Raw genomic sequence first — 10,521 nt, 5'->3', positions numbered from 1 at the left:
AGCAGATAAAAATGATTTTTGTGGGAATCTAGTGGGTGTAAAGAGGGTGTTGACAGTGGTAAGTGCTGGATAAAGGGATTTACAATTATCACAATAATATTTTAAGTATTGGGCGTGATTATTTACTGGCTTTATATAATACAAATACAAAAATACATTAAAAGTCTGGGTAGGTTATTTAGTTTCAAGGTTGGGCAAAAGAAAAACCTTCCCTTTTTTTTTGCCAATTATTTTCCCCATCGAATAGATGAACCCCGGCCTAAAAGTAAAAACTTTAATTTGTCTTTATGTGCATATTCAATCATTTAACTCGGCACCCAGCAATCTTCCATGGAGCCCCTGGCAATTCGGCGGGGAATCAAAGCAAGATCTAACCCCTGAAGTGCGCCACGCCATTAACTTCTATCATTGTGCGAGTCTCACGCTTCAGTTTTGTTTCGCTTGCTCCGGGCAAGGACGAAGCAGGAAGGACGAGTGGGCACTTCAGCCCGCCTGAAAATGCACCTGCAACTCCTGTGCCTCCTCCGCTGCCTCCGATGCGCCGGCGGCATAAATCGCGCCCTCAGTTTCAACTTTCAACAAAGATGTAAGCCAAGTTAATTGCTTTTTGTTGCCTTTTTTCCAGCTCACTTTTGCCAGGCTGCCGTTTCTGTTGCCTCTGCAATGTCAACAATGAAACTAACGTCAGGCAGGTTCGCCCCGTTCGCCCTAAACACCCCACCTTTCGGACCCCAGGACCCCAGGACCTCAGGATGATGCTGTTGTTCTTGCTGCTCCGGTGCTTATTTGAACAGCTCTTCACAAACAAGAACTTGGCAACATGGAAGCATTTACGAGCGCATTTCGCGCAACCATTTCGTTGCCTTGGCAGACAAACGGCTCAGCACTCGGCGCTCCTGTCACAGGACATGGCCTAAACCTTGAGCACCGAAGGGCTAAAAATCCAGTGCCGGAGTCAAGCAAAGCCGAGGCGAGTAAGGAAATGAAAGCGGTAAATTCTGAAGAGGCACGAAATGTATATTTTCACTAATATACCAGAGCAGTAAAGTGCTGCAAAAACTAAAATTATTTGCACTGTCATTAGGGCCTAGGTTTAACTAGAAACAACACATAATTTAGTTGGTTGCATAAGATATGTCTTAATATTGTTAGATTTAGTAAATCAGTAACAGTAAGAAGAAATTATTTGAGGTTCTGGTTTCTTCCAGAAATCTTTTACGAGGCGAAAAACAACTTCCTTGAGCTGCTTCTTCCCCACGAATTTATGCCCAGAGCCACAGGCCACTATTATTAATGATAAATAACAGTGAGTCTTGAAGGGACAAAGCAAAATTGGAAGATTTTCGCTTGCGTCCTCAATCAATTTACAATTCATGGTGTAAGCCCAGAAAAAGCCGTCGCTAGAAATCGAAATCAGTCGTCTGTGAATATTGCAAAATGAGCTTCCGCCTTTTGCCTTGGCTCCCAACTTCCGGCAACAATTTCCGTTTCCTCATTACCTTATTTTTTCATCGGCGAAGTCAGGACTTTTTCGAGCAGCCTTGGAGGCCGTGGGGGCGTATCGCCGCCTCCTGCCATATGACAATTTATTACGCTCGGAGCCTCGATTTAAATTGCTTGACAATTATTACACAATGACGAAGGACGACGCCGAATGAAAAATGTTCCCGTTCGACAATTTACCATGGGGGCGCACCCCCCCTGCTTCTCTTCACTTGCCCCCCGCCCAGAATTAATGATGGCAAATTTGCAAAGTTCACAAATTTCTTATTAGTAGTCCATGGCTGAGGAAGTTGGCTTCCCCCTTTCGCCGACATTTCCACCCTCATCAACATTCGGCGCCCAGGGTTCATATTTCATTTTAGGCAGTTAGTTTTCCGGCGGCGGAGGAAAGTGCGGAAAGGCTGGTGAACGGTGCACCTCCCTGCGGTTTTAAGTTTTCGCACTTTTGCCACCAGGCAGAGCGAATTTCCCAAGCGCTCTAATTTGAATTTTAATTGAGGTTCTCTTTGTGGTTTTCCTGGTTTTTTGTAGTCGTGCTCATTTTTTTCAGTTTGTTTGGTTGGTTGCTTTCTTTGAAAATTAACAATAATTATAAATAATTGATATGCCGAGCAGGTCTGCTTTTGGCTGTGCGGCGGAGATGAAAATACGTGCTTAAGATTACTTTTAGAGGCAACGCCGGCGCATCCTGATTGTGATTTATTTATCAATATATAACTTTAAAGAGAGCCGAAATTTTCTTTATGACTTACTAAGTAGGATTTATTTGGAGCTTTATCCCCCAATTGAAGTCCCTTTGTGAATGTTTGACAGCGGCAATAAATGAAAAATAAATGTTTATACGTTGCAAAATCAAATCAAAGCGAAAGTCTTGTATGTATATTTTATGTGTACATTTCACAAAAAACTGGCATGTAAATCATAGAAAAAGAATACGTACCGGCGACAAATAAATAACAAAAAACAAACCGAATATGCAAATGCCAAACAAATAAAAAGGAGCAAAGGCACTTGATTGCATCATATATCTATATATCTGGCTTGATTTATCCACCGGCTGCTGTGTGTGAAACATTGCTGTAAATATAAATTTAATTGCATGAAACAAAATGCGCAAAAAATTGGGCCGCTATTGAATTGGCAAGGTTTTCACTGCGGGCGAGATGCAATTATTTCGCAGGCAGCCATAGAAATTGCAAATTGAAATGCGAACGCTTTATTGAATATTATTTTATTAAGCCCGCACACCACCAAGGAAAACACAACAAGTGTATGCACGGGCTTAATTTGATTGGAAAATGCTGAGCTGCCTTAAATCAGTTTAACAGACAAAGCATAAATTAAAATGTTAAGGAATTATAAATTAAAAACGCCCGAGCCAATAGTTAATATCCAAATCGTTTAATAACGGAGTGTTTACCCTTTTAATCAAGAGAGTTTATCGCACTCATTAGCTGCCTCGTATTCTTCGGTTGGTCGTGCCACCCATTTGGCCGAGTGTGGAATTAATTAAAAATGCAATCCTCATTAAATAGTAAGAGGCATTTTCCCAAGCCAGAATGCCAGACAGCAGACATAAAACTCGCCCTGCATCTCACATTTCACCTGACCAGAACTGTCTGGCGATGAATGATGGGGACGACGTTGATGATGACATTATCTCATGCTCATTGAACGCAAATGTGGCGTGCCCGCCAAAAGAGAGCCAACAAAAGGTGGGTGGGGAGAAATAAAGGAGCAGAATCAGAAACTATGAATAACGAAGTCAAAATACCCTTCAATAGTAAAGGGTTTATAAAGAACTACCAGACTATTGCCCCATGCGAGGTTGATTAGCAAACACTCAACACGTAATAAATAATGGAAATGGTGTTTAATACATAAAGTGTATACATTATTTAACAACATTTTTTAGGAGTGAATGCCCACTCACTTCCCCCTTGCCATCAACCCCTTCGTCTAGTTACCCGATGTCACTCATTGTGCCGTGAATTGTTTTGCAAAGCTTTTGTACTTTGCCATGAAACGAAAGTGGAGCCCGAGATGTGGCTCCTTTCCGAGGCAAAAACAAAGTCAAAAATGCGGTTTTATTTTGTGTGCCAAAGCAGGTGAGTGATTGAGTATCTCGGAGTGGAGAGATGCAATATGGTTTTTCTTTCGCTGCCCTTCATTCCCCTCGCTTTGCCTGGAGGGCCATCGGATTGAGTTAAAGCGCTGAAGGCGCATTTAAATTAACTTTAATAGCGGGCCCATTCAGAGGACCCGCCCAACGTCCTTCGGGAACTTCGGGAACGCACAGCTCTCTCGGCCCCTCGAAAAGCCACATTTACGCCAAGTACTTAACAACTTTAATGAGCAGGGGATAGAAAGAAAGGAGCTGGAGCTGAAAAAAAAACCTGCTACATCGGGGGAGGACCCAAAGTAGCCAACGCGCACTTAATACTAATGGCTGTCATTATCCTTTATCCTTTGGCTGTCGCAACAACTGTCTGAGCCACTATCCCACTCCCGCTCACTGGCTGCCATTTTGGCCCTTTGTTTGCACGCACATTTATTAGGCAAACCAAAGCGCAAACTTCCCGCTGCCAAAAAAATAAGCCAAGAACTTGGTAAAACAAAGAAAAAATTAACTTAACTCGATTTACAAAAAACTTTTATTTCTATTTTTCTTGCTTGTTTTGTTAGCTGTTGACAAAAAAAAAAACGAAAACGAATTAAGCGCCAAGCCAGGGCAAACTTTAAGTAGCTTTTGTGCGAGAAAGTATTAAAATCGCTTTTTCAAATGGGTCCCAAGGAAGTGCAGAAGGTGGAAGGGGCGGTGGCAGCGGGCGGTGGGGCGGTGGGCGGTGGGCGGAAATCTGTGCACAAAAGTGAGTGGCCAAAGGGATTCCACAGCCAGTCAAGTGTCCTTGAATCATATTTACTTAACTCAATGCTGCCGTTGCCATGTTTTCCCCCACCCAAGGTTTCGCCCTGATTTTATTTTCATTTGCCAGCAATTTCCTTTCTTATTCGAGAGAAATGAATTTCCATAGGTCTGGCGTACTTGGCTCACAAGTTCATTTCTTAAAACGCTTAATATGTGATGAGATCCACTTCAGCCAGGCTCCAAAAGTTTTGCGGTTTCGGGTCAAGTTGCGACTCGGTTTTTATCGAGAAACGGCAGAAGGAGGAGCTTATAGAGCCTCAACCCATTAAATGGCTGAGGGGCGGAATTTTCGACTGACCTGACCACAGTCTATTATTGCCTTTGCTGCCATTGAAAGCCAGACAAACCACAGTTCTCCGATCCGTTCCATTATTCGGCGACATCACATCTATGCTGTGTAATAATTTCACACGCCTGTGTCGCGGTCGTTTTAATTAGCACGATTGCATTTTCAACACGTCCAAGCCATTCAGATTGTAAATCACATAGGCTGCCCAGCATGTGCTGTCCACTGTCAGTCACCCAGTCAGTCAGTCACCCAGTCAGTCAGTCATTCGCTCGGTCAGTCGCTCATTATACATGATATATACTCAAACGCTGGTACATATTTGAGTTCCTCTCCCTGTGCATTGTGCAGCAGATTGCGGTTTGCTCTTCAGTTCACCGCTGGCATGGCAACAATATAGCGCCAAATCGGCGAAAAGCAGCGAGTAAATTAATCCAGCTAATTAGAACATAAGTGTCCGGGTGGCTAATTTGATCAAGTACGTGGAGTGCTGAAGAGTAATTATGCCAGAAGCATAAAATGTTATTTAAAGCCAAAAGAAACACATTGAGTAGTAACTTCAGGCACTCGAAAGCTGCATATTTTTACGTTTCTAGGCCACCTACGCAGTAGTCATCGATTGTCAGTCAACAAAAGCGGAAAATGTGTTTATTTATAGCTCCCATTCAGGGAGCCCCTCCGCGCCACCCGAAAGCCACGTTCTCGGCCCACATTGCGTATACGCAAACACAAAACCCGAAAGCGAGTGCATCGCCGTCCGCAGTATCCGTTCGCACGTCACGTGGCATCAGTCATGTCTTAAAGGCCGCACTCCGAATCGAAACGGAATGGAGCTCGGCTTAGTTATCTACACTGTCGCGACAGCGATCGGCTGGATCCAGTTGGCCGGGGGTCAGAGCTCGCCGCTGATCGACTCCGTGTGCCAGGCGGTGCAGCGGCAGCAACTCCAGTGCCAAGTGCATCGCGTGGAGACCGCCGATGGCTACCTACTGAGTGTGCACCGCATTCCCGCTCCCCGGAATCCGCAGTGTCCCCAGCACCTGCGACCGTTCCTTCTGATGCACGGCCTCCTCGGATCTGCGGGGGACTTCGTCTCGGGGGAAGGGGCAGATCCCTGGCTCTGGAGCTCCACGCCCGCTGCTTCGACGTCTGGATGGGAAATGCCAGGGGCACAACCTACTCCCGCGAGCATCGCACTCTGCCGACAAGCGACGCCCGCTTCTGGCAGTTCAGCTGGCACGAGATTGGCGTCTACGACCTGCCCGCCATCGTGGACTACGTGCTGGGAAGGACGAGCCGCCGGCAAGTGCACTACGTCGGCCACTCCCAGGGCACCACGGTGCTCCTCGTGCTACTCGCCCAGCGGCCCGAGTACAATTCGCGGTTCGCCAATGCGGCTCTAATGGCGCCTGTGGCCTTTCTCAAGCACCTCAGCAGCCCGCCTCTCCGCTTGTTGGCCAGCGACAGTTCCGCGGTCACGGTGCGTATACTTGATGGGATTGCTGGCAAGTGCTCTTCGCGCTGAACAAGTGATAAGCCCCAGTCACTTAGAGAAAAGGTTCACTCAGGGAGATTAACATCTCTGTGTGTTTTTTCATATGCAACTGTCCCACTGCACATACTCACTTCTTCTACGCCCATAACTTTTCCCATTTTCATCCGATTTTGAAGTGGCATACATCTAAACGTTTATATTTCAATTCTCTAACGAATGCATTATTAGCTATTTTTTTTTTTTTTTTTTGCAGGTTTTTTTTAATCCCCTTTCTAAATTTCCAAAAAATAGGTTTTTTCATTGAGCAAAACTCAATAGTTCTTAGTCCCTAACACTTCCAAATTTAATCCGATTTTGAAGTGGCATGCCTTTACAAGTTTCTATTTTAATTCTTTAATTATTCACTAGTTAATTTTTTATTTTTTGACCGATATAATTCAATTTTAAAGGCAGTGTCTCGCCGAAGCTGGCTTCCTTTCTTGTCGTTACTAATTTCAATTGCAAACAACACTGTCCAAACGCAAAGCAAAGTTCGTGTGACCATTTAAAACTGATGCCTTTTTCCCGAACAGCTGCTCCTCAACAAACTTGGCCTCCACGAACTTCTGCCGGCGACGGCGCTGACCCAGGTGGGCGGACAGTTCTTCTGCGCCGCCTCCCGGCCCACCTACGCCCTCTGCACCCTCTTCACCTCCCTCTACGTGGGCTTCAGCGACTATCCGTTGGATCGTGTGAGTACGATTATATATGCGGGCCATAATTTAGCCAACAAAGCGCCCAGAAAACTTTTTTCTTGTTGTATGCAAAAGTTTTTATTGCACTCTGGAGCGAGCCCAGCGTTTCCACCTCCACCCCCGCAAAAGCGCCCAGAAACAGACAAACATACGTAGTTTCGATGGTCCGAGGGGGGAGGGGTAAAGGGGTTTAAGGGGGCGGAGGCCTTAGTTTCGGTAATAAAAGTTATTTGAATTTAAATGCGTAAACGAGCTGCTCCTGCCGGGCAAAGCTTCCTGGTTGGAAGTCAGGCCGGAACTATTGTGCAGCTGGATAAAAAAGGGGAGGGGGAGAAGGCCTTGTACTCGACAAAAAAAGGTTAATTGGCAGTATCACTCAGTTCGCCTTTTTCAAGAATAATTTAAAAACCACATTATGTCATTTTTGAAACAATAATTTCACTACAAGAACTACCGTCATTGCTGTAATTTTTGCTTCTTTAACTTACATAACTAAAATTTTAAACTAGAAATTAACATCCTATTAAAACAATAGACTACATCAATAATATCTAATTTACATGAATAATTAGAACATTGCCCCATTGACTCTACTGTAACCGAAATTCCCGCTGTTATGTGCGACGAAGCGGTGCTCTAACCTATATTCCCGCCCGCCGTGAACTACTCGAACTCCCCCCTTTCCCCGCAACCCCCTCCGCCCACAAAATGCCGTTGCAGCTGGCGGCTAACTAGAGTATAACACACATTACGTATACGCCACGCTGCCTTAAACACTTTTTGTTTCCCGCGCACACGGTACATTTAAATTTTGTTTTGCCGTGAAATATGGCAAATAAATCGCGTCCGTGGAACGAAAGAAAAAACTTTATGGCTTATCTGTGTGTTTTGGAGTGTTCCGGGGCGCGTGCTCAAAAGGCTTACCATCTGAAGTGAGTTGTTGGTGTGTTTTTGGTGATTCTGGGGCGTATTCGGGTGTTTGGGGGTCAGGCCCTGGCGCCAAGTGCCGCTTGTAAGTTATTAAAGTGGGGGTTCCGGCCAATTGGCTGTGGCCCTGGACACTCTGCTTCAGTAGCTGGATTTGGAATTTTTATAGTTGCCGGAATAGCAGGGAAAAAGGTTAGAAAGTTCCCGTGGATAAAGTTCTTAAATCTTTTACATATGCGGCCATAAATAAGCATTTCAAGCACTGAATAATCCAGGGGTTAAGTGAGGAATCTAATCGGGAATACAATTTAAGGTAACTTGAAAAATACTGCGGCCTTACTTTAAGTACTATGATTTTCAAAACTTTAACGAAAGTTAACATATTTACAAGCTTTTGTTTCCGACGCAAATGTTGAACTCCCAATGCCAACGGAGGCAAGTAAATAACAGATTCCCGGAGATTCCATGCGAGAGTCATAACTTTCATAAAAAAGTCAACAAACCAGAACCAGCAGCGAAAAATTGTTAAGCAAACACAGTGAAAAGACGCCGAGCTTGAGCAAATGATGCGAGGCGATACTTGCGACAACTGCCGAACATGCCACACCACACAGATAGAAGTCCGAATAAATATTTGTGCATATTTAGTAACCCCCGTAACCCACGAAACCTCGCCAACGACCCCGCAAAGTTCAACACTCTTGGAAAACTGCACTGCGTCGAATAAGATTCGAGGGGTAATACAAAAAACACAAGATGTAAGAAAAATAAATGCAAAGAAAACGAAACGAAAAGAAGAACTCGGGGAAACACAAACAAGCTGGCGGCACAAAATTGCCAGTATTTGCCACAAGTTGCTGCTGGCTGGCTGTAAAAGGAAACAGAGCTGAGAAAAAATGGGGAAATGCAACGGCCAGGCGGAAAATCAAATAAACATCAAAACAAAAAAAATATGTCGCCGCAGGACGCATGCAACGTTTCAATGGCTTGTCATGGCAATTTAAAGTCGGAACGATTTACATAAAATTCTATAACTGAAGAGCGGTTGCCGCACTCTGCAAAAAATTGCAGACATCCGCACACCCGCAAAAAGTGAACAGTTTTTTGCAGATGCAGTGTTTAAATCAAGGTTCTTGGATTTAAACTGTATTTTAAACAGGGCTTACGAGAAAAACCCAGCAATTAAATAGTTGAATGTATGAAGTCGAATGAGGCCCATTAACTCGTGCTAGAAAAACAGTAATTTCTTATTGTTTTTAAACTTCACCGGAAGTTGCCTCGAAACGGCGCCTAAAACTTCTATGAAAAGCAAACAGAGTTAAACTCATTTTCCACTTAATAGAAAAACATCAAAATAGCCGTAACATCGGTGTAAAGGCGAACTCGAGCTACTTATCCTTGCATCAATATTTCCTTTAGAAAACTACTTTACCTCGCCCACCTTCTCAATGCCATGCCTTTCAAATCCGTTGGCAATTTCAATCAGTTGCTTCCATTGGGCTTCAACAATATCAATATCAATCTCGGTATAAAACTCAAAAGCTCATTGCACTTACCTTAATCAGGGGCTGAGGCGAATAAGCAGCTAATTTCAAAACAAATACTCGCAATATAAATTCAACTTCCCGGCCGCAGGATCAAAGCAAGGACCTCTTGGCCTTTTGGCCCAAGGACCTCGCTCCTGTGCCCGTTCATGTGTGAGTGGGCGTACGTGTGAGTGTGCCTGTGTGCACTTCCGCATATGCTTTGTGTCGCAATGAAACGGAAATAGCAGCCTGAACACACACCGATACACACATGAGCGGTCAGGCGACGGGCGAGCGGACGAGGGGAGGTGGGGTCTCGTTTCCGGCTGCTCTGCTCATACAATTTAAACGTTCCGGGAGGTTAAGCCTAACAAAATGACCTCCTCTGCTCCTTTCGCCAGAGCATCTTGCCCCGGATCCTGGAGACGACGCCGGCCGGCATTTCGCGGGGTCAGTTGCAGCATTTTGGCCAGCTCATCAATAGTGGTAAGTCGCACAGCGGACTGCTGACATATGCACAGATGCACTGTAAAATGTTGCTAGTTCAATCGGAACTTATAAACTTTTGTTTGCCTTAAAGAAAGACAAAATATTTAAGTCAGTCGAAGTGCTTTCAATAGTAGAATTTCCTTATCATCTATTATTATGTGCTGGTGTGGCTTTTAAAAAAATCTACCAGTCTCTTCCGATTTTTTCCTGCGCATGCCAACCCCAAGTGACGGGGAGAAAAGTGGAGGCGGTGGAATTACCATTGATGGGTTTTTCGTTTCGTCCGCAGGCAAGTTCCAGCAGTACGACTACCGCTCGCCGAGACTGAATGCGCTGCGATATGGCCAAACCACGCCCCCCTCGTATCAGTTGGCCAATGTCCGCCTGCAGCTCCAGATTTTCCACGGCAACCGGGACGCGCTGTCCAGTCAGGCGGATGTGCAGCGCCTGGTCGGCGAACTGCGAAACAGCATCACGCAGATGTATCAGGTGCCCGGCTATAATCACATTGACTTTCTGTTCGCCTCCTCAGCCCCGCAAATGGTCTACGAGCGAATAATTCAACAGGGCTGGCAGTTGGACGCAGCAGCGGTGGCGCTTCAGGCCAGTTAATGAGTGAGAGCAACGGGCAC

At 45.1% G+C, this 10,521-nt stretch overlaps 1 protein-coding gene across 1 annotated transcript; it reads left to right on the top strand.

Annotated features, from left to right (window-relative positions):
* The first annotated feature begins 5,494 nt into the window (after positions 1-5,494).
* LOC108090913 (lipase 3) lies at positions 5,495-10,501 on the top strand. Its single transcript, XM_017189834.2, is given in 5 exon segments — positions 5,495-5,810; positions 5,813-6,198; positions 6,786-6,944; positions 9,802-9,886; positions 10,179-10,501. Coding segments are annotated over 5 exon segments (1,218 nt in total). The 5' UTR covers positions 5,495-5,545.
* Positions 10,502-10,521: the final 20 nt, after the last annotated feature.

This window comes from Drosophila ficusphila, unplaced genomic scaffold (genome assembly GCF_018152265.1).
Source record: "Drosophila ficusphila isolate 14025-0441.05 unplaced genomic scaffold, ASM1815226v1 contig_414, whole genome shotgun sequence".
In the NCBI taxonomy this organism is placed as follows: domain Eukaryota; kingdom Metazoa; phylum Arthropoda; class Insecta; order Diptera; family Drosophilidae; genus Drosophila; species Drosophila ficusphila.
This window is presented reverse-complemented; position numbering and strand designations above follow the sequence as displayed.